We start from the raw sequence: 24,742 nt of genomic DNA, 5'->3' as shown, positions 1-24,742 counted from the left end.
ATAAAACTGAAGTTTCCCGTTGCCAAATAGCTGATTATGGTTCTGTGCAACTCTCTACTCTTCCTCCCCAATAAGCTGACAGATAGAGTGTCCTGAGTGGTGTAGGTGAATGTCACTCTACACACACAGGTGCACGCATGCACACAAATATGTGTATACTTATGTGTACCTAGAGGTATAATCATAAATAATACAAAGTTTCTTTTTGCATATAAGTGGCATTATGCTGTATTTATCATCTGGCAACATGCTTTTTAATCACTAAAACTGTTTGGCTGCAAATATCTAAAATTCTGGTTCATTTTATCTAACTGTTATCTTTACAAAATTGATTAGCATATGCCACATTTTATTTATTCATTCTTTACCCTCCCTCCCATTCGTAGCTCCCATCTAAGTACTTTTGAATTTTCTCACTCAGAATGATGCTGCCGAAGCATCGTTATACTTGGCTCCCTATGTATGTGGAATCAGTGTTTCTCTGTGGATCAGATTTTTCCCCCTGGAGTTAATCTTTGGAAATGCAGGATATTTTTTTGCTCATCCCTTTTGTATGCCTCTTATGTATGTCCTCACTGGCACTTAAATATCTCTACTGGCAAGTCTGCAAGAAAGTAGACTGACTAGTGCCTCTTGTTGCCTTCAAGATACACAGTCCTGTATTCCTCCTGGATTAAGTAATTAATTTCCCCTCTATGTTGAATTTCCTGAGGTTCTATTACAAAGCTCTTCATAGTACAGATTATTTTAAAATTGTTCTAGTTATGATGTCTAGAAAAGATTGTTTTATTTCTTTTCCTTTATAGGACTAACCTCCAAACCTCCAAATTGCATTTGCAAATGTTAGATGCTTTTGTTAAGATGGTGCTTAATGTAACCCTGCTGTTTCCTGTTTCCATTCTCTTTTAAAGGGAAAAATGTGTTTAGGTTATCTTTTCCTCCTTTCATTGCATATTTGTATATTCTTACATATCCTGTTCTTTGGCAGTATACTTGCATATACTTCCCTTCTTAAATATTGTATTACTAGCTTAAATTTCATTTAGGCATTAATTCAAGATTATTTTTCTTCTTGTTCCCAAAGTTGGAATCTCTGATGAGGGAGGTTCACATTTATATTCTTTCAGTGACTAGTTTTGTGACCTTTTGGCAGGACTTTGACATTTATTTAAGTCATTTATGAAAAGGGAAAGCTTGAATAAATGATCTTCAGGCTTTCGTCCAGAAACTTCTATGGACAGATTCAAATGAGTAATTTCATAAGCAGTGAGGAACTTGAAGAAACAACATTTATTGCCTTTGGTATAAGCAGTAATGCTTATTTATGTGTGTTAAGACTTTAAAACTGTAAACATATAAAATAGATTGTAAGATTCAGAAAGTATATGCTTTCTTTTGTAGGTGTTTGTTTTGTCCACCTGTTTTAAAATTAAGTCAAAATGCCAATAAGACCAAATCTCCAGGTATGTAGTCCTAGACCAAAAGGAAGTCTTTTATTTTAATTCCTAAAATCACTTTTTGTTTATTTATAGGTATTAAATGCCATCGTTTTAGGAAAGACAAAGCTTACTTGTTTTTATGAAATGGTCAAGAGTCAAATAATTGAAATAAAAATGTTATCCTTTTATTTTTTCAATAGATTTGTTTCCAAAAGCTTTATTAAGAATATAAAGTACTAAAGATGATTTATATATACCTCTTACATAGAAATGAATCATACACTGATCTATGTATCATTTATGGCTGGATACTTTTATATCAAGGCTTAAAATTGTGAGATACTTGCATTTAGGAGAATCATATTAATGTATGAAAATTCCTTATTAATGGTGGTGTACTTTAATAGCAGGGATGGCAGATTTTATAAAGCTTATAAATATAATAAATAATAAATTATATGTGTATGTAATGCTTAAGTTATATTGGTTGGTATAGTTCCTAAAAAAGTGCTCTTAGCTGTCTTTATGCATTTTTTTTTTTAACTATTTAAACTTCATGAAGAAGTTGATAGATATGTTAGGGTTTTATCCATGGTATTAAGTATTAGTTACTATAAAGTTGATTTTTATTTCCTTCATTAACAGGTTTTTGTTGAGTTTAGCATAATGATGACTTTCCAATAAGAAATATGAAGTGTAAAATTAGTAAAATATATGTTTCTTGTATAGAGCTTATTATTATCAAAACACTTAATCTCTAATTGTTACTCTGAATTTAATAGTGGACAGTTTTTTTAAATAAATGAATTGATATTATATAAGCTCTTTTGAGAATTTTCAAATGTGAAAACAATTCTTAAATTACTTGATTTCATAAGGTGACTATTTGGGTTTTGATTCAATATATTTGCCATTTTCTATATTTCAGCAGTTGGAAAAATGCATTGATAATGCTTTAAGAAAAAATGATTTCAAACCTTTGAAAACACTTTTACAAATTGATATTTGTGAAGATGTGAAGATTAAATGCAGCAAACAGTTTTTCCACAAGTTGGATGACCTTATGTGCAGGGTAAATTTTCATTTTTGTTGAATGAGCATTACAGTTATTAGATACCACTCTACTTTTTAGGAAGAGATACTCCGTTGGAAGGAATGAATAAAAAGGCTTTGGCAAGCTCACTTATAACTATCTAAATAAATGCTTGTTTCACCACTTGCTTTTTGTGTGTGTTTGTTTGAGGAGTCCCAAATAACATGTTGGACTGTTGTTTTCTAAATAATATATAAAAAATGTGTGTTTACATAGTGTTACCATTATTAACTGTTATCTAAACGGGGAAAAATAGCTTACCTGTTTGAAGTTTAAACAACTTGAACTATTTTTTAAAAGCCTATCAGCATATTCTTCATGTTGTGTGGACAGTGCTTGGTGCTTACACAAAATAAAACAAACAAAAACAAATAAAAATCATCAAAAACCTTGTACTTGATTTGTCATGTATAAAGTATTTTTATATGTGAGAAAAAAGTGATTATTGACAGTCTCCACCAGAATTTGATGTTTGTTTCGAATCTAGAAGAGTGAGTAAAAATTTCTTGTATCGGGCTTCCTTGGTGGCGCAGTGGTTGAGAGTCCGCCTGCCGATGCAGGGGACACGGATTCGTGCCCTGGTCCGGGAGGATCCCACATGCTGCCGAGCGGCTAGGACTGTGAGCCATGGCCGCTGAGCCTGCGCGTCCGTAGCCTGTGCTCCGCAACGGAAGAGGCCACAACAGTGAGAGGCCCGCGTACCGCAAAAAAAAAAAAAAAAAAAAGTCTTGTATCCCTTAGTTAAATACATAAAGCTTTTTAGAATGGAAGGTAACTGATTCATTGCATCATAAGTCTAAAGTTTCTTGAGTTTATACATGTCTGCAATTTTGTACTGTGTTTGTCATTCACTGGCTGAGTGCTTGTAAGCAGGTTGCCTTTTTTTTGTTTTGTTTTGTTTTGTTTTGTTTTGTTTTTGCGATACGCGGGCCTCTAACTGTTGTGGCCTCTCCCATTGCGGAGCACAGGCTCCGGACGCTCAGGCTCAGCGGCCATGGCTCACGGGCCCAGCCCCTCCGCAGCATGTGGGATCTTCCCGGACCGGGGCACGAACCCGTGTCCCCTGCATCGGCAGGCGGACTCTCAATCACTGTGCCACCAGGGAAGCCCGGTTGCCTTTTTTAAACCACACTTTTGTCCTTTGCAATATGGAGATTATGATTATGATAATGACTAACACTCAGGATTTGTGAGGATTACAACGCTCCTAGCACAATGCCAATTCCATTCTATTTTGTATTTACAGATGTTTAAATGTATAATTTGCATTTCAGGAGCTGAATAAAAAGGATATCCAAACTGTTTCAACCATTTTGGTTTCTTTTGGAAGATGTGGCAAAAATATCAGTATATTGGGGAAAGCCGGACTTCTAACTATGATAAAACAAGGACTAGTACAAAAGATGAGTATAGAATATGTAACATTTCTTTGAGGGAAATATGATTAAAGGTGTGTTTTCTAATTAAATGGTTCAAAGTGTTGGAAAATAAATTTGAGAACTGTATATAAAACAGATAAAATATTTTTATAACCTGTGATATATGTTAGAAAAATAAAGATCACAAGGGAACTGTATACAGGGTCCTTGATAGTTGTGTGAATTTAAGGTCACAAGACTCCCTAAGACCTTTACTTGCTTTATTTTCTCTTTAGCTCATCTTAATCACTATCTAACTTAATTTACTTTTCTTTTTATATCGTTTATTATTATCTATTTCCCATTTTAGAATGTAGGATATTGATTTTTGTCTGTTTTGTTCATTGTTGTATACCCAGCACCAAGAACAGTGCCTAAGACATAGTGTGTACTCAAATGTCTGAGTTAATAAAAATAAAATAATACCAAAATATTTCAAATAGTAAAAATGCCACAATAATCTAATGTGTAATGATAATTCTTTACCTATGAATATGAATGTACATGAACTAAGAATTTGAAGGGGGGGAAGTAAAGATTTTCTACTTGGAATTGGATTAACTTCATCCATTCCCATCTAAAAAATGGGAACATATAGTGAGTTACTAAAAAGCAAAAACAATGATGGTGTTTAAGAGCATAAACTTATTTAGTACAATACTGGAATTTTAATTTTTAATGTTTCTTTATTCTTAGGTTTACTGTTTGTATGAGTACATTCTTAAAATTATTAAAATTGAATTCAAAGTAACTAATGTATTTACATTTCTTTTTCTACATGGTTACCTGGTTTGAAAAATCCAAGGAGATTATTCTGAGTCAAGGAAATTCAAAAGATGAAGCCGTTATGATAGAAGACTTATTTGAGCTTTTGATGGTAACAATCATATTGATTCACTGATGTTATAAAGCATGTGTTTATTTAAAAACAATTTGTGTTCTATATGCCCTGAGACTAAAAGTCACTAACAGATTGGTTAGTGCATTTATGCTGATTAATTAGTTAATACATAAAAGTTAAATAATTATGTGGTGAGTTCATATGTAACCTCTTATTTTAATACTATTTGTAATGGTTTATAATATAAGATAGTAAGTTTTAAATATTCTTCACTTTCAGGTCATACATGACATGGATGATGAAGGTATAATAAACATTTTATTTCTACTGGAACAATAATTTGCTGTTAGAGTTTTGGTATAATGTTGCAATTCTTGTAGTATTGTCCTAATATTAGGAATTCATTACCTAATTCAGGGATCGACAAATTTTTTCTGTAAAGGGTCAGATAGTAAATATTTTAGGCTTTGTGGGCCAAGAAAAAAATTGATGTTATTATGTAGGTACTTATTTAACAAGAAAGAAAACAAATTTCCACAAATTTTTTTTGATGCAACTCAAAATATAACATAATTGAGTACAGTGTTTTTGTAATACAGGTCTACTAATGAGGAGAATAGCACTCTTTTTTGAGAAGATGACGTTTCTCTTAAGGTTCAGAGTTAGTGTTTGCTGTTATAAAAATTAATTGCAAGTATTTATTTGTTCATGCTTATCTGCAGTGAAATTTTGTGTATATTACATTAGAAAACGTCTTTTCATGCAGATAATGCCAAATACTGATATCAGTTCATGAGCATGATTTTTAATTGAGCATATTCATCACTTGGAAAGCATTTATAGAATTATATTAGACTTTTTTCTTAATATTTGCTTTTTAGAATGCCATTGCATTGCAGATTAATCACTTCCAGTTGAAGGTTAGGTGGAAGCTCCTCAGTTGCAGAGTTAAAATGAATTTTGAAATAGGGAAATTTCCTTTGCACCTACATCAACGTCCAGAAACGCTGCTGGATCTGTAGTTGGATCTTGGAAAAAATATATCCCCTATAAATTTGTTGTTGGAAATGGAGATGTCATTTCTTGTCTCAGCTTTTGACAGCCTAGGAGATGTATAAAGCAGCTGGACATTACTTGTGATTCAGATGACCTTTGTTTCATTGAAATAACTTTACTGAAGTATAAGTTTCTCATATACGCACTAATTTTGCCTTGGACTTTGGTGTTGAATTCATTAAGAAACACTATCAACTCTGCAGCCCAAGCTAATTACCAAAGCCATTCATTTAGTGGTGGCTAATGATGGCTAAGTTCATAAGAATGAATGAAATTCACCTGAGACTGCTGGTTCAGTAAATCATGATAGATTCACATATTTCCACAGAGTACCTGCTGATGAATACAGCCATACAAAAAGGGACAGTGAGTTGGATTTGGTTTGTGGGCCATAGTTTGTCCTTGATCTAATGAAACAAAATTTTCAGTAGTACACGGAGACTATAGAACATGTTACAACTCATCATTTCACTTGTGCTTGGCAGTGCCTTATGTCAAACAATAAACTCAAGTTATTTTATCTCTGTGTTGGTTGAGGAAGAATTACCTAGGATTGGTAATTGGGGCCGGTGAATTGTTTATAAATAAAGGAACAGCTAATTGCTCCCAAAACATTTAAAAATATCAATTGCTATTTATTTCAGTAGTAGTTAATGCTACCTTTTCATTGGTTTCTTTGCAATTAACATAACAATTTAGTCTAAATTCTTAAGTTTGCAAGCGAGAAAACAGTCCTAAAGCACCAGTGATTATGAAGTGATCCAACTGTTTTTTTTAAGTAAATCACTTTATCTTTTCAAGTGATTCAGTGATTTTTTTTTCTTTTAACATAGTCACTTTGTAAAGTGCATTTTCTGTTGCAGCGTTGCATTATTTAAACTTATTTTAGAACTCTGCATCATGAATTAGCATGAAGCAAATTCCTCTTAATATACTTAGTATTAATAAAGCTTGTCTTTTGAGAGGATAGTGTCAAATTTTAGAAATAGGACAAGATATTTAGATCTTCATGAAGTCCGGAAGTGTTAATGGCCATTATGGAATTTTGGAGGTATGACTATAAATTACTGAGGCCAGTTTCATAAAAACCTCAAATTAGACGTTTCCAGTTTTGGACTGTATTTATTTATCCAAAAAAGTAATACTGCTTTAAGTGCCTCAAAGGAGAAGCTGGATCTGGGGTTATTCCTTTGCCAGAGTTAAAATCAGTCACATCTGTTTGAACGGTGTTTTTTCGAAGTTACATAGCTAGTTAATGGCAGAACCAGGACTGAATTTCAAGCTTCCTGGTGCCCAGGCCAGTCCATGGGCCTTCGTCTGAACTGAATTAGTATGTCTGATTTCCATTAACACATACAAGATTGTCATTGAAAAGAGTTTAAAATACACATTTGTCAATAATTTACTTTTATTCAGGTAGAAGGCAAGTAGTGGAAAGTTTCATACCTCGAATTTGTGCCCTGGTTATTGACTCAAGAGTGAATATTTGTATTCAGCAGGAGGTAAAGTCATTTTTTAGATTTTCTTTGAAAACTTAAAGAGAAGGTGAAGACAATTTGGTAGCAATTTATCAGATTGAATAATTATTTTATCTTGGCACTAAATTATCATGTACTGTGTCTCTGTTGTCTTAATTCATTGTCTGACACGATGAAATATATTGGGTTGGCCAAAAAGTTCCTTTGGTTTTTAAGTTAAAAAAAAAAAGACACATTTTACATTTTTCACCAAGAACTTTATTGAACAACATATTCACTGTTTTGTTCCACTACCTTCTGCCATTTTTCAGGCAATTTGATAATTCCATCTTCCCAAATTTTTTACCTTTATGAGCAAAGAACTGTTCTAGGTATCTTTTACAGTCTTCCAGGGAATTGACATTTTTTCCATTAAGAGAATTTTGTAAAGACTGAAATAAATGGAAATCCGAAGATGCTATATCTGATGAATATGGCGGATGAATCAGAACTTCCCAGCCAAGCTGTAAGAGTTTTTGCCCGGTCATCAAAGAAACATGCGGTCTTGTGTTATCCTGATGGAAGATTATGCGTTTTCTGTTGACTAATTCTGGACACTTTTGGTCGAGTGTCGTTTTCAGTTGGTCTAATTGGGAGCAGTACTTGTTGGAATTAATCGTTTGGTTTTCCGGAAGAAGCTCATAATAGAGGACTCCCTTCCAATCCCACCATATATGCAACATCACCTTCTTTGGATGAAGACCGGCCTTTGGTGTGGTTGATGGTGGTTCATTTCTCTTGCCCCAGTGTCTCTTCCGTTCCACATTATTGTACAGTATCCGCTTTCCATCGCCCATCACAATTTGTTTTAAAAACGGAACGTTTCAGTTATGTTTCAGTAGAGAACTGCATGTGGAAATAGGGTCAAGAAGGTTTTCTTCGCTTAACTTATGTGGAACACAAACCTCAAAGCGATTAACATAACCAAGCTGGTGCAAATGATTTTCAACGCTTGATTTGTATATTTTGAGTATGTCAGCTATCTCCTGCGTGGTAAAACGTTGATTGTTCTCAGTTAATGTCTTGATTTGATTGCTGTCAACTTAAACTGGTCTACCCGACCATGGAGCATCATCCAGGGAGAAATCTCCAGCATGAAACTTCGCAAACCACTTTTGACATGTTTCATCAGTCACAACACCTTCTCCATACACTGCACAAATCTTTTTTTGCATTTCAGTTGCGTGTTTACCTTTCTTGAAATAGTAAAGCATAATATGCCAAAAATGTTGCTTTTTTCTTCCATCTTCAATATTAAAATGGCTACACAAAAATTCACTAATTTTGGTAAGTTCTTTTTAAATGCACGCTGATATGACAGCTGTCACAATACAATCTAACAAAATTGTTCCAAATGAAGTTAAAGACAACTAAGTGCTACTAGAGCCATCTTATGGGAAAAAAACGCCAGACACACCTTTTGGCCAACCCAGTATTACCTAAATATGTATTGAAAATTCATAAGCATGTGGGTTTATGTATACATATATAGCTCATATGAAAATAAACTATACCATGTAGGTATTAGTAGTTCCTAAGTATTTAAATGCTAAAAATAACCTGTATTAGTATATATATATGTGTACATGTGCGTAGTCATAAGAACAAATATTAATAGGGTAATATTTTTTGCTTCTTTAGTTCTTAGAGTAATAATAAACATATGTCATACTGCAAAGAGTATAACTGCTTTAAGTACAGGAATCATGGTATATTCTATTTTTGATATCCTGTGTTTTATGTTTTCTTATATTCATTATTTTATGCTTTATATTCTTTGCTCCACCCTTCTTTCCCTGCATAAAATGCTGTGATTAAGAAAAAATAGGCTTCTAAGTTTATATACCTATAATATATCTCTAAGTACTTAATGTTTCACTGAATATATAAAGTTAATGGATTATGTATTTTTCTTTTCTAGGCTCTAAAAAAAATGAATGCTATGCTGGACAAAATGCCTGAAGATGCCAGGAAAATACTCTCTAACCAAGAAATGTTAATTCTCATGTAATAACTTGTACTATGTTTCTTTAATTAGTGGTTCAAGCCAAGAATTTAAAGGATGTTTTATAAGGCAAATAAGGCAACCATGAGTTGCATTAAGAATTAAAACTGATAAACTCTTGTAGGTTTCTAATATAATTTATATATATGTTTTCTGCCAAAGTCTGTGATACTAATCAATTGTAAATTTTGGTGAAGTTTTTTTCCCCCAAACATATGAGCTTTCTAGTTAATTGATACTTGTCTAGTATATAACCTGTTGTTTTGATTCACAGGAGTAGTATGGGAGAAAGGATTTTAGATGCTGGAGGTAAGTCTGTTTTTTTCAAAATGTTCATATTTGAAATTACTCCAAATTTATTAATAGACTATAATATCTAATTAGTCAAAATAATATTAACATTGTAATGTAGTGAAATTATGCGAGGGAATTCTAAACTAAACTAAAAAATTAAGTATGATAACAGGAGTTGTCAAATATAATTTGTGCCTAGTGGTAGGTTTTTTGAATAATAACTTAATTTTCAAGTAGATTTGGATTCCTTTTGTGAAGAAATTTCTTAAATGTATTTTATGAAATTAGGAGGTTTAATATTCTTGGGATTGATAGATTTGTTTGTAAACAATGTTTTTATTAAAAGAGCTCAAATTTTCTTTCCTAAGTTTCATATGAGAAAATTTTGATGTAGTGATTTACATATAGAACAAACCACTGGTTTAAAGTACTTTAAAATAACTGTAAATATCATGATATGCAAAAGGAAAACAAAGATTACCTGTGATTTATAGACTTTTCTATGAGTTATTTTGCAATTCACAACTCTAATTATGGAATGGAGGAATCTTTGAACATTTAGGAGTTTCTTTTAAATATCCTTAAAAATATTCTTTTACTCCTTTCTTCTATTAGTAAACTTATTTTGTTATTTGGGCTATATTCACGCCTGTAATGATGAGATGTTTCTAATCTCTATGAAGAAAATGGCAAAAGATGAGTAAACTACACTACGTTCCTTATTACTCTTGCTTGTTCTAACAACTTATGAAATGTATTGACTTTTATAAACTTTAATTTTCATAATTTCAAATAATACATTAATTTTTTTTTTTTTTTAAAGATTATGACTTACAAGTGGCTATCGTAGAAGCTTTATGTAGAATGACCCCAGAAGAACAAAGAGAAGAACTGGCATGTCAGTGGTTTTCAATGGATTTTATTGCTAATGCATTTAAAGGAATTAAAGTCTCTGAATTTGAAACAGTAAGTAGTGTAAAAATAACAAATTAACAAGTTTTTTAAAATTACTGTGTTTTTTAAAAGCTCTCTCTTTTTTAAAAATTAGGATTGCAGGATATTTCTCAACCTTGTAAATGGCATGCTTGGAGACAAAAGAAGGTAAACAATGCAAAATACAACCATTTAATGATAAAGAAACAGAGCTCAAGAAAGGGCGCACAATGGTAGGCTGAAATAATCCTCCACTGGTCTTATTTTGCTTTGTACTTTTTAGAGGAAAGAATACATTTTTATTTAATTAATATTAATTAATAACTTTGTCTAAAATTGGTTTACTGTATTTCAGAGTTGCATATATATTATAAATTTGGTGTTTAAGGAACAATAAAAATCTAGGTATAAATATTACTTGAGCTACCTCCTTCGTACACATACTGGAATAAAAATATATAGCAAACATAAATCATCTTCTTTTATAATTAACATATTGTAAGGATGTTCTTTCTGCAGTTATTTAATCTCAAGAATGGTCATGGAAGGCTAGGTAACATAAATTTTTATCACTTTTGACAATGACAGAAGAGGTATTTTTGTAGTGCAGTGCCTAGCCACCTTATAGGTGTTCAGGACACATTGGATTGAATGAGTTCACATTTAGTTTACCTGCTAAGGAAATGAAAGATACGGTGAGGGTTGTGTGCAGGGAGTCACACTATTTGGATTTGAATAACAGGTCCCCCTCTTCCTGTTCTAATGTTGGACAACTTATTTAACCTTACTCGCCTCAGTTTCCTTAACTGTAAAACAAGAATACTAATAATATCTACCTCATATGTTTGTTGTAAAGATTAAATGAGATGGTTATACACTTAGTACTTATAGTAGTATCTGACCAAGAAAGTATTCAATGAATTCAGCCATTTTTATTAGCAGTATTATTCACTTCTACTCTTCTTTTCCCATATAATCTTATGGGAACTTCCACTGTATCAATATCACTAGTATAAGCTAAATTAGGAATCTCTGTTCATAGTCAATAACATGAAAAGTAATTTGGTTCAGTCACTTTAGTCAAAATGGTAGGTTGAGTAGTATCCTCAAAGTAATATGCTGTCTTTCAGAAACAGATTTCCCATGAACTCTCACTTTAAAGAGTAATAAAGAAGGAAATATGATTTTATTTAAATTGTTGTCACTACTGCCTGATTTCCTGTTGATCCTAGGTATGATTTGTATGGCAAGTCAAAATTATGTTGTGAAGGCTTATTAATTTTTTCTTTAATTCAGACTACTTTTTATTTCAGGGTCTTTACATTTCCTTGTTTATCAGCATTTCTTGATAACTATGAGGTAAATTTTTAATTTAGTATGTGTTTTAGTTATTAGATGAATTTTGATGGAAAGGTCAAGTGAATTGTAGGTTACAAATTGACAAGAACATTAATGTTAGTCATAATTAGATCACAAATACAGCTGGTCTGGTATTCTGGATCTAAGTGACATTTTATGAAATGGCACATTTGTAGCCAAGGATAAGTGAAATATAAAGGTTGTACTTCAAATTTTCTTATGTTTCCTTAATCAAGCCCGTTATTGTTTATCATTCATGAATATATTCAAACATGAAAATATTTTCAACCTTTATTTGTACTTGGAATATTTGTGATATTTTGGAGCTAGCTAATTTCTATGTAAAATATTAAGCAGCATTTCTTTTGATTGTTTCTAAATTGATTTAAATGCTGTACTTGCCTGCTCTTTATCTTCCCATACCTTCCAGCTCTACTCTTTTGTTTTTCAAAAAAACTCAACCATGAATATAACATCATAATTTTCTGTTGTCACTTTTAAAAGCATAGTATATTCTAGTTTTATATGTTTATTTTATTAGTTGCAAATACCATCAGATGAAAAACTTGAGGGATTTTGGATAGATTTTAATCTCGGGAGCCAGACTGTATCATTCTACATTGCCGAAGACAATGATGTAAGCTTTAGATACCTCTGTACCATTTTGTGTGTGTGTGTGTGTGTGTGTGTGTGTGTGTGTGTGTGTGGTGTGTGTGTGTGTGTGGTGTGTGTGTGTATATAATGTTGTAATTCAACTTAAGAATATGGATTTCTTTGATATTTATTTTCTCGCTATTTTAATAGATTTCAATGTTAGCTCTAGTAGTTTTGATGAGCATGGTAACCTATCAAGTTAATTAGAATTGAAAATTATTTCTGATGTCTTATTGCAAGAGAAAAATGCTAAAATTTAATACTAGTGTTTAAATATGAGCTTTTCAGAAATTAATTACATGTTAATGATTAAAATTTAACATTCACATGAACAAAGTGAATTGAATCTAGAAAAGACAGCAGTTACTCCAGTACAGAAGCATTCAGTTAAAAATAACATTAACAGATGATGACAAATGGTCTTACCTTATTCTTTCATAGAATCTTCTGTTTGAAAATAGTGAGGGATTAATTCTTTTTTTGTTTGTTTACATCTTTATTGGAGTATAATTGCTTTACAACGGTGTGTTAGTTTCTGCTGTATAACAAAGTGAATCAGTATACATATAACCCCATATCCTCTCTCTCTTGCGTCTCCCACCCCTCTAGTTGGACACAAAGCATGGAGCTGATCTCCCTGTGCTTTGCAGCTGCTTCCAGCTAGCTAGCTATTTTACATTTGGTTGTGAGGGATTGATTCTTATGGTGGTACTTAGAAGTGAATTTTAGTTCTTTTCTTTCTGTGCTATATTGTAACTATGTTTAAACTTTGCAACCAGGCAGGTATGTTTTCTACTGACCTCTTTAACCTGAGGAAAATTCTTGAGGCCTTGTTTCCAAATAGCCACCACTTAATATTTGCTACATTTGCATACTTCTAGCTCAAACTGTATGGCCAGGATCTGAGTAAGAGTTGATTTGCGTTTACTAATCTGATTGCGGCTGCTGATAATACAAAGAGGCTTTAGTCTTTTTAGTCTCTCTTGTAAAATCCTGCCTTTTGTTCCAGGTAAATTCTTTTTAGACGAACATTAACCAAATGCCTCTTAGGAGTTCCACGTACCTTTATTTCTTTTTAGAGTACCTTTTTAGAATGCTTAATTAAAATTGAGTTCCAAAAACTAGCACTACTTCTCAGGGGTACTGATGGTTTTCATTAGTGTATTTATTCTTGCAGCGTTTTTAGGTGTATTTTTAACTGGATTTTCTTCAGGAAGTGGACTTTCATTTTGGGAAAAGAGGGTAGAATAGGACTGATGTGGTTCCTGACTTCACTCACTTGGTCTAATGGATGATTCAGACAAGAAAATAAGTAATTTTAGTATTATACTTGATAGGGATAGTATAAAATGCATTTATAAGTATTAAATGCCTCCTATGTTCCTGTCACTGATCTAGAGATGCTGGGAGAGAGTTCTTCCCACAGAGATATTTAGACTCCTCTCCCCTCTGGATTTCTATAGCAGTAGTGCATTTCTCCCTGTCTTCAGGCTTACTCTCCTCAAAGCCATTCTTCCATATTGTGGCTGCTTAAAACCCTCCCTTTGTCTCTTTAACATGGTGTTTGAGGGCCTTTATGACCTCGCCCCTGACTATTTTTCTGATAATCAGACTGTTCTCTGTGCTTACTGTGTTCTAGCCACATTAATTTTTTTTTTTCTTTTCCTCTAGATCACGCTCTTTTCAAGTCTTTTTACTTGCTGGTTCTTCTGCTTAGGAACTTCCAGATCTTTGCGTCTTAGTTCCTTCCCAGTTAGATTTCAGCACAAATGTCATCTCCTAGAGGTATTCTCTGGTAACTCAGTCTGAAGTAGCCACCCAGCCACATTATATAACACTGGCCTCTTTTTTTCTTTTATAGTAGTTATTGCTACTTAAAATCCTTTTGTTTATCTGTTGTTTTTTCTGTTTTCCCCCTCGTAGAACATAAAATTTATTAAACCAGGGACATGTCTTTTCTCATTTATGGCTATTCAAGGGCTCGTATTTATTTTAAGAATGAATATATAGAATATTCAACTAAAAGATACATAGTATGGTTAGTGCATAGAGTTCAAAGGGTATTGGAAAGAAATAAGGCAGGCAGTATAGAGCCAAAGAAGGATTGTAAGTAGGAGGCAACATCAGTTCAGTGAATATTTAATAAGAACTTACTGTGTGCCAGATATATGCTAGACACTGAGCATCACATTCATGTAAAAGATTCTCCTGGTGGGGATGATCTCGGAGAGGCAGCAGTGAGTGGTGGCGTGAAGCGAGATCTTAATTCCCTGCCTAGGAATTGAACCTGGGTAGCCTGGATGAAAACCAGGAATCCTAGCCACCAGACCCCCTGGCTCTTGCCCCCAGTGAAAAATGCATTTCTTACGGAGGCAAAAACTGTAAAAAAAAAACAGGTACAAAGTTTATTATTTAGAGACATTGCACAACAACTAGTGGGAGAGCACACAGAGAAACACTTTGTTTAGTTAAGATGGAAACAAGGCAGAGATGCACACCCGGAGAGCAAGGGTGTGGGCCTCCTCCCTAATGAGGAGGAGCGCAGTAAAGAGGTGGTTAAGTCATTTATATAGGGCAGTTCTTCCGGGTCTTTGTTTACCTTTGGCCAATTATCTGGTTTCTCAACACCTGACCTCCCCTAGGACCCTCCCCGAGGTGCATGCGCAACTTTTTTCCAAGATGGATTTCAGCCCAGAGGCCTAGGGGATGGCCTTAGCATCACATATTATGGGGTGGTGCCCCCTCCTTTTTGAACCCCAAGGAGCCTTTCTGTGCGTGTGCAATGTTTCCCTTGCACCAAGGATGGGAAATGCATGATGTCTTGATCTTTTAACAGGGTTCAGCCCCTCTCTGTCCCTGCCATAAAAGTGTCCAATGTCCAGTTATCTACCCTATTCCTGTTGTTGTTTCTTATATTGAAGTGCAGATCTCGAAATATAGACTGGAGTCCAGTCATAAATATGTAGTCCAGAGCCGGTTTGTCTCTTGCCTCAGGAAATGTAAACATGGGGGTTGGGGGTGGTAATGAATGTCCAGCCTGGAGCCCATCTTCTTCTCACCCCAGGAAGTTGGAACAGGAGGCCAGTTGTAAATGTCTAGCTTGGGGCCCACCTATCTCCTGCCTCAAGGAGAACAGATTAAAAAGGGACAAGACCAGAGGCAGTTAGGAGACTTGCAGTAATCCGGGTGAGAGAAATCATGGTGGCACAGTTTTGGAAAGTGACAGTGGGGATGGATGGAAATGGATGGATTCCAGAAAAACTTGAGGAGGTAGAATTGAGCAGACTTGGTAGTTTGTAGTAAAAAGAGGAGGTTGATAAAACTTGGGTAACTGGATGGATGAAGATGCTGTCACAGGAGGATCAGTTTTGTAGGGTAAGATGATGAGCTCAACTTTGGATGTTTTGATTTGGAGGTGTGTGTGGGGTGTTCAGCTGAAGATATCTTGTAGGCAGTTGGATATATTGGTCTGAAGTTGAGGTGAGAGAACTGAGCTGTAAATGGAGATTTAGAAGCTCTCTGTATATAGATGATAAATAAAACCATGGGATTTAATGAGTGTCTACATGACAGAACTGTGAAAAACACAAATTTATACAGGATAGGTAGAAGAGACTCTAGCCTGAAGGATACTTGACGAATCAGCCAAAAAAGAACAAATTAAAAGGGTATCATGTTATAGAAGACAAAGGAAGGGTGTTTTATGAGCGGAAATGATGAACACTGTCAAAACACGTTAAATAAATAAAAACTGGCGATCCATGAAAGAGCAATTTCACTTAAGTGATGAGGATTTAAGCATTCCTGGAAAGTTGAAATATTTGTAGAGGAAGTAAAGACAAGGGAAAGAGAACAGTAGAAGCTAAAGTGAGATGTGGATTCCAGAGAGGGGTTTTTGTTAGGTACTTTAATGATAAGAGTTTTAAAATTGATGGCTGGGGTGACAGAGAGATTAAATAAAAAACTGAGGTCAAGAGGAGGAGAGTGTAGTAGAGGGAAAGTAGGGGGTAAAGATGAAACAAGTGGGCATAATATATCAGTAACTGTTGAAGCTGGGTATGGGCATATTTTGGATTCATTATACTGTGATTTCTATTTTTTATAATCTGTTTGAAAATTTTTATAATGTAGACATTTTTTCAAAAGGAAAGCTTTGAACCAGGTGCCTCCATGTATGAGGAAGAGTCACTTTAAAGTTAGTAGATGATAACCGATGGGTATGTGTGCCAGCTGGCATGTGCCACAAAGGAGCAAGGCTTTTACACACAGAGAAATGTGAAGCTGCTCAAAGTGTTGGGGAGAGAGGAGACCAGCCCTTTCCTGCTGACCCTGAGGTTTTGAGGTCTGGGAGAATTAGCACCTTAACTGGAGAAGGCTGTAATTATAATAGTAGTGGTGCCCTCAAGAGTATAGACTGGTTCCAATTAAGGCAAATAAGGGAGGGAGTTAGTGAAGAGATTGAGGATTTGGCAGAATTTCTATACAATGAGTGGTCCTTAAATAGCAAAAGAATTGGATCTATTTTCATCATAAGATTACTGAAGGTTTTAGGATCCCATCTTTTAGGAATGGTTCTAATTTTTACCATGACTTTTTTGTGTGAATTCATATTATTTTATTCACTTATACAAATTTTCAATGAAAATACTTGGAAGGGGAACACATTTTAGGTTATTATTCTCATGCATTCAGTGTTTGAATCTAAGGACAGTCAATTAATGAGTGAGAATTGGGGGATGAATATGATCACACAACATTTCAAAGGAAGAAATGACAGGATTTGGTAATATTTTTAAAAGTGTATACTCTAATAAATATGAATGGCTAGTCATTCTTTGCTTTTGGTTAAGAATAGGAAACCATAAAAGTAGTCAACACTGTCATTTACTTTTAAGAATGAACGAATAGATTAAATGCGGCAAGTATAATATATTATCTAGTCAATTGATGGAGCAAGAAATGTGTTATATCAACCAGTTACTTAGTGATACTTAGTAAAAGAAAATAGTAATAACCTTTATTGTTTGTATAACTTAAAATGGTGTTTAAAGGAGCTTTAAAGCAAGAATAAATTATTATTTATGATCAAAACCTGTTTTTAAATTTAAGAATCATCAGTGGGAAGCAGTCACTGTGCCTGAGGAAGAAGTACAAATATACAGCATTGAAGGTATTAAACTTGTTTTTGATAACTCTCTTCTTGATTCTGCTTGAGTAGAAGTTGCACACTCTATGGAAAAACACAATGAACTGATGAAAGCAGATCAACATTTCCATATGTTCACATTCATAAATTTGATAGTACAATATCATCAAATTCCCTGCCCCCACAATTCCTCCAATATCTTATATTTATTTCCTTCTCTATCTAGCCTAAAACCCATGGTCAGTCACTTTCTTGTCAATACATGCTGGACAAAAATCATATACCTTGGCAGACTGGCACCACTCCAAATTCAGATATCAAGACGTATTTTAGTTACCTCAGTGGGCATGTAGTGGTATCTCATGATAGCTTTTATATGCGTTTTCCTAATAACCAGTGATGTTGAGCACTTTTTCATGTGCTTAATGGCTACTCATATATCTTCTTCGTGAAGTATCTGTTTAAATATTTTGTCTTTTTTTTTTTTTACTGGACTGTCTTTTTTATTATTAAGTTTTTGAGTTCTTATGTATCCTGGATACAAATCCTTCGACAAATATATGTTCTGTGAGTATTTTCTCCCTATCTGTATCTTGCTTATTCATTTTCTCATTGGTGTCTTTAATGAGCAGAAGTTTTTAAATTTGAAGTCCATATGATCAGTTTTCTTTTTTTTCATGGTTATTGCTTTGTGTGACCTAAGAAATTTTGCCTACTACCAAGTACCAAAGACGTTCTCCTGTTTTTCTGTAAAAACTTTATGGTTTTTAGCTTTTATGTTGAGGACTATGATCCATCTCAAATTAATATTTGATTATGGTGTAATATAGGAGTTAGGTTCATTTTTTCATATGGGTATACAGTTATTTCAGGACTATTTGATGAAAAGGTTTTCCTTTCCCCACTGGACTTCATTGGTTCCCTTGTTGAAAATCAAATGACAGGTAGAAGTGCAGGTCTTGATGCTGTAGTCCATTCCATTGATCTGTTCCCTATGCCAGTACCACATTGTTTTAATTACTGTAGATTTATAGTGAGTCTTAAAGTGAGATAGTGTAAGTCTTCTAACACTGTGGGTTTTTTTTTTTTTCAAGACTGTTTTGGAAATTCTAGACCTTTTGAATTTCCATGTAAATTTTAAAATTGGCTTATCAATTGCTACAAAAAGCCTGCTAGAATTACAACTGGGATTGTAGTTTGATATCTGGAGAAATAACATTGTAACAATAGTTACACTTCATTGTGACGTATTATTCTTTTATATATTATTGGAATTGATTTGCAAAATTTAGTTAGGAATTTGGTATTTCATGTTGTAGAAGGTCTGTAGTTTTCTTTGCCTGTAATGTCTGGTTTTTTTGTTTTGTTTTTTTTAAGTTTCAGAATCAGGGCGTTGTTAGCTTCATAGGCTGAATTGGCAAGTATTCTATAATCTTCCATTTTCTCTAAGAGTGTGTGTAGAATTGGTATTGTTTCTTCTTTAAGTACTTGGTAGTATTTACCAGTGAAGCAATCTGGGCTTGCACTTTTACTTTGCTTTGCTGAAGGCTCTTAACTACAAATTCAATTAATTTAATAGATAAAGGGTTTTTCAGGTTATCTTTTTTTTTCCTTGAGTAAACTTTGGTAATTTGTGTCTTTCAAGTAATCGTGTTGTCAAATTTATTGGCATAAAGTGGTTTATAATGGTCCCATTTTATCTTTTTACTGTCTGTAGATTCTGTAGTGATGGTCCCCCTGTTGCTGCTGATACTGCTAAGTTGTATCTTTTTTTCCTAATCAGTCTGATGAGAGTTATATCAATTTTATTGATATTCTCTAAGAGCCAGCCTTTAGTTTCATTGATTTTTCTCATTTTTGTGTTTTGATTTTTAATTTAATTGATCTGTGCTCTTATAGCTGTTCTTTTCTTCTGATTACTCTAGTTGTAATTTGCTTTCCTGTTTCTAGCGTCTCAGGGTGAAGCTGAAGTCATTGACCTGAGACCATTTTTTCTCTTCTAATATAGCCATTTAGTGCTTTAAATTCTTCCCCTAAGTACTTCCTTAGCATCATCCTACAAATTGCCATGTGCTGTGTTTCCATTCTCATTAATTTATTCTTTTTAAATTTCTCTTTTGGTTTCTTCCTTGAGCCATAGGTTTATTTAAAAGTTTTTTATTTAGTTTCTATATACTTGAGATTTCAGGGATATTTTCCTGCTACTGATTTCTAATTTAATTTCATTGTTATGAGAGAGTATACTTTGTATGATCTTTGAGAATCCTTTTCAGTATATTGACACTTATTTTATGACCCAGAATATGGTCTGTCTTGGTGAATGGTGTGAGTGCGCTTGAAGGAATGTGTATTCTGCTGTTGTTGGGTGGAGGGTTGGGTTGATAGTGTTGTCATATATCCTTCCTCATTGTCTGCCTCCTGTTCTATCACTTATTGAGGGAGGGGTATTGAAGTCACCACTAGAGCTGTGGGTTTTTTTTATTCAGTTCTGTTATTTTTTTGCTTCAGATATTTTGAATTTCTGTTATTAGTTTTATAAACATTTAGTGGTATTATCTTTTCTTCATAAATTTATCATTATGAAATGACTCTTTTTCCTGTGGTAATATTCTTTGCTCTGCAGTCTACTTTATATAATATTAGTATACTCTCTCCAAGTTTCTGTTGGTTAATTATAGCATGGCATAGCTTTTCTTTATTTTTAAGTCCTTTGTGTCTGTGTATTTAAAGTGGGTTTCTTATAGGCATCATATACTGATACTGGGCATCATATCAGAGACTGTCAGTGTAATTTGACAGTCTCTGCCTTTTGTGGTTTTTAATGTGACTATTGATTTGCTTTAAATTCATCATCTAGCTTTTGTTTTTTCTACGTGCCATCCCATCTGCCATGTTTCTTTTCTTTTTTTCTTCTTTGGTGTTAATTCATTTTCAGTGGTTTAATTGTATTTCTTTTGTTGGCTTTATATCCACCTTTTTAGTGGCTGATTTACGGTTTATTTTATACATATTTAACTTAATAGTGTGTATGTTCAAGTAATATTATACCCTTTTATGAATAGTATAAGAACCTTGTAGTAGTAAAGTTCCATTTTTGCTTTCCTGGCCTTTGTGCCATTGCTGCCAATAATGGTAAAAATTTTTTGCTTCTGAATGTGTCAAAGACCTCATATTATGTGTAATGATATTTTTCTTTATGCAGCCAATTAGTTTTTAACGAGATGTAAAAAGTGGATTAAAAAGTATTTTGTATTTACCCACCTATTTACAATTTCCAGTGTTCAGCTTTCATTTGTATAGACCCAGATTTCCATCTGGTATTATTTTCCTTCTGCCTAGGTGACTTCTCTAATATTTCTTGTCCTGCAAATATGCTGGTGATGAGCTCTTTCAGCTTTTTTATGTCAGAAAGTCTTTATTTTGTTTTTATTTTGCAAAGTATTTTTGATACATATAGAATTCTAGATTGCCTGTTGTCTTCTTTCAGTGTACTTGAAAGAGGTTACTCTACTCTCTCTTGGCTTGCATTGTTTCTGATGAGAAGTCTGTCACTCTCATGTTTGCTCCTTTTTGTTTAGTCTTTTTTCCCCTGGCTGATTTTAAGATTTTCTCTTCATTAGTAGTTTTAAACATTTGATTATAATGCTTTAGTGTAATTTTCTTCATATTGTTCATTCTTGAGGTTCATTGAGCTTCCTTGCTTCTAAAGTTTTTATCCATTGTTCTTCAAATATTTTTTTCTGCTCCTTTTTTCTCCTCTCTGGAGACTCTGATTACATATATACTAAGCTATATGAAGTTCTTCCATAGCTCACTGATTCTCTGGGTTCTCCACCCAAACTCCAGGCTTTTATTTCCACTCTCTTTTTTCACTTCGGTAGTTTTATATTGCTTTGTTTTGTTGCTAGTTAATATTTTCTTCTGCAGTGTGTAACCTGCTTCTGTTCTATCCTTTGTAATGTTTATCAGGCATTATATTTTTCATCTTGGGAAGTTTGATTTGGGTCTTTATTTATTTATTTATTTTTGGCAGTGTTGGGTCTTTGTTTCTGTGCGAGGGCTTTCTCCAGTTGTGGCAAGCGGGGGCCGCTCTTCATCGTGGTGCGCGGGCCTCTCACTGTCACGGCCTCTCCTGTTGCAGAGAACAGTCTCCAGACGCGCAGGCTCAGTAGTTGTGGCTCATGGGCTTAGTTGCTCCGCGGCATGTGGGAAATTCATCCAACTTACTTCATGTATCAATAGTTTATAACTTTTATTCCCAGACCAGGGCTCGAACCCATGTCCCCTGCATTGGCAGGCAGATTCCCAACCACTGTGCCACCAGAGAAGCCCTTCATTTGGGTCTTTTTTAAAGATAAATTTTAAATTTTAGAATAGTTTTAGATTACAGAAAACTTGCCAGAGTAGTGTAGAAAGTTTCCATATACACCCTCACGTGGTTTCTCTTATTTTTTTTATTGTGGTAAAAATCACATAACATAAAATTTACCATCTTAACCATTTTTTAGTGTATATAGTCCAGTAGTGTTAAGTACATTCACATTATTGTGAAACAGATCTTCAGAACTTTCGTCCTCTTGAGAAATTGAAACTCTATACTCATTGAACAGTTCCCCTTTTCCCCCTCCACCCAGCCCCTGGTAACCACCATTCTACTTTTTGTTTCTATGAAATTGACTATTTTAAGTGGAATCATGCAGCATATGTCTTTTTGTGACTGGCTTATTTCACTTAACATAATGTCCTCTCCTGTAGTTTTAACATCATACATTTTTATGGTACATTTGTCACTGCATCTTAAAAAAGTCTACTTGGATCCTATGTCTTCCTCTATCTCATTCTTTTTCCATTCATAGCCAATTTTGAGAGAATAGTTTTTGCTAAATCTTTCCCTTTCTTGCTCTTCATTTCTGTTCTTTTCTACTTTCTGTTTTACATCCCACTCCACCAAAATTTCCACTGAAATTTCAGATGTCAAGATAATAATTCACTCTTTCATTATCAATATCAGTATACACACTTCAGTCCTTATACTGACCCTTGGTGGCACACCCCAGACTCCACAGGGATAGTGTCTTCTGTGCTCAGGACTTTTCCAGACCTCGCACTATCTCTCTTCATCTGGCTGTTCATTGGTATCTTTTAATATCCTTTGTAATAAAGTGGTGATGTGGTCTACCTATGTGGAGCAGGCAAGATCTGAATTTTTTATATGACTGGCACTCAATGGAAGTTAAAAAAAAGTGTGGACTCTGGAGATCAAGCAGTAGTTCTAGTGAAAAAGAGCATCTACAGTTGCAGACTGAAGGAAAGGGGAAGCCGCAGCACAATAGGGTGAGGTTAGACCCTTTTATGTTCAGTTTATAGGAGTATATAAAATAAAGGCTCCATGGACAATTAAGTGTTATTTTGAATGGCTTTGCAGGAGAAAACTATTCATTTAAGAATGGTATACTGGAATCCTACAGAAATATCTAGATAACATTATAAGATCCAAATATGTTGATATCTATAAATACTTGGATTTTATAGGAAGCAACAAAATAGGAAGTTTTCTGTTATTTCAGTAATATTGCTAACTAGAAAGCAAGCCACGATATAGTCTAGGCAGTCAAAGCAAATATCAGAAATTTCAACAAAGTCAGCAATAAAATATAACAAATATCAACAAATTCTTATGTAGATAGTCATGACATGTGGAGAATGCTTTGTAGAAAAAGGTACAAAGCATTCAGCAAAATAATAAATTGGAAGTAATTCTAATACCATGTTCATGCAAGCAGTGAAGCAAATACTGCATTTACTCTAAGTTCACAGCAAGCTGCAGAAAAAAATTCAAATGCGTATCAGAGGGATATAACAATAAACAAAAATATTCATAAAGATTATAAGTGTTCTAATCTTCATCATCACAATCTGAAACATTATCATTTTCAACGTCACCTGATCTTTCATCTCTAAGGCCTGAAAACTTTTACTGTTGAGACTTGTGACTTTTTTTTCTTTCAAAAAAAAAGAACACTGCCAGCATTTTGGATTAGAAACTGCGTTACCACTATCTTCAGGCAACTAATACTTCTTAGTACCATCAAAGGACATCACAGAGGAAGTGTCATGACCATATAGCTGCAAAAGCAAATAAGACACTTTCTGCTTGGGCAAGCCTTACAAGGATCAGAGAGTTTTAGAGCCGATAGGGACATTTGTCCTTTAGGGTAGAGCGTGGAGTGGCCAGCGGAGCTTTTCCTGATGCAGACACAAAGTTTTATCCTTGGTGTGGTCCTTCTCCCTCAGGATGTTTTCCTCTTGCCCAAAAGCAAACACTGGGGGCAGGTGTGGAGACTTCTCAGTCAGCAACAGGAGCAGCACCAGAGGTAGGACAGGACCATAGTGGCCTTCGGTCCATAATACAGGCACATTAATTGGGTGCCAGGTAATTTTCTGTAACTTTTTGGAGGAAGGGAGGTGAATACTTCATATAAACTGGCGCTTGACAGTATTTTCTTTTCACTGGATTGGTGAATTCATTGAGGATTAGCACTGTATCCTTTTATCAGACGTTCATTGTCAACACGTTTGTAACTGTGGATTTAATAGAAATGTCTGAATAGATGCTTATGCCTAGGAATAGTTAGTTATGGAATTAAAGTTATTTTCTTTTTTGCCTGTTTTAAATTAAGAAAATAGTTTTCTCAGATGTGTTCAAAGAATATTTATTAAGAACCTGTTAGTGTCCAGGATGTACTCAGGGCTTTAGTTCATTAATTATTGTATTACCTTGTAATTTATAGATCAGGAAACTGAGACTTTGAAAAATAAACTGAATTGTTGATTTCTTTACGTAAGTAGTTAGTAGCAGAATTGATTAATTTAAATACTTTTAAATCCTAAAAGTTAATTTTATTTCAGTTCATTTTAATTGGTATGTTGCATGCTTTTCTTATTTATAGTATACCTGTAGAGTGGTATCATAGGAATTAATGTAAA

At 34.0% G+C, this 24,742-nt stretch overlaps 1 protein-coding gene across 1 annotated transcript in view; it reads left to right on the top strand.

The window, feature by feature from the left end:
- Positions 1–277: 277 nt before the first annotated feature.
- SYCP2 (synaptonemal complex protein 2) overlaps positions 278–24,742 on the top strand; it is a 59,722-nt gene continuing 35,257 nt past the window's right edge. The window contains 13 exon segments of the mRNA XM_067708627.1: positions 278–1,463; positions 2,368–2,511; positions 3,807–3,935; positions 4,729–4,827; positions 5,071–5,095; positions 7,264–7,349; positions 9,286–9,371; positions 9,644–9,678; positions 10,487–10,629; positions 10,712–10,764; positions 11,910–11,955; positions 12,497–12,592; positions 17,719–17,779. Coding sequence (XP_067564728.1) covers positions 1,440–1,463; positions 2,368–2,511; positions 3,807–3,935; positions 4,729–4,827; positions 5,071–5,095; positions 7,264–7,349; positions 9,286–9,371; positions 9,644–9,678; positions 10,487–10,629; positions 10,712–10,764; positions 11,910–11,955; positions 12,497–12,592; positions 17,719–17,779 — 1,027 coding nt within the window. The 5' untranslated portion in view covers positions 278–1,439.

The sequence above is a fragment of the Pseudorca crassidens genome, chromosome 15, assembly GCF_039906515.1.
Source record: "Pseudorca crassidens isolate mPseCra1 chromosome 15, mPseCra1.hap1, whole genome shotgun sequence".
Classification (NCBI taxonomy): Eukaryota; Metazoa; Chordata; class Mammalia; order Artiodactyla; family Delphinidae; genus Pseudorca; species Pseudorca crassidens.
Note: the sequence above shows the minus strand (reverse complement) of the source record. Positions and strands in the feature narration are given on the sequence as shown.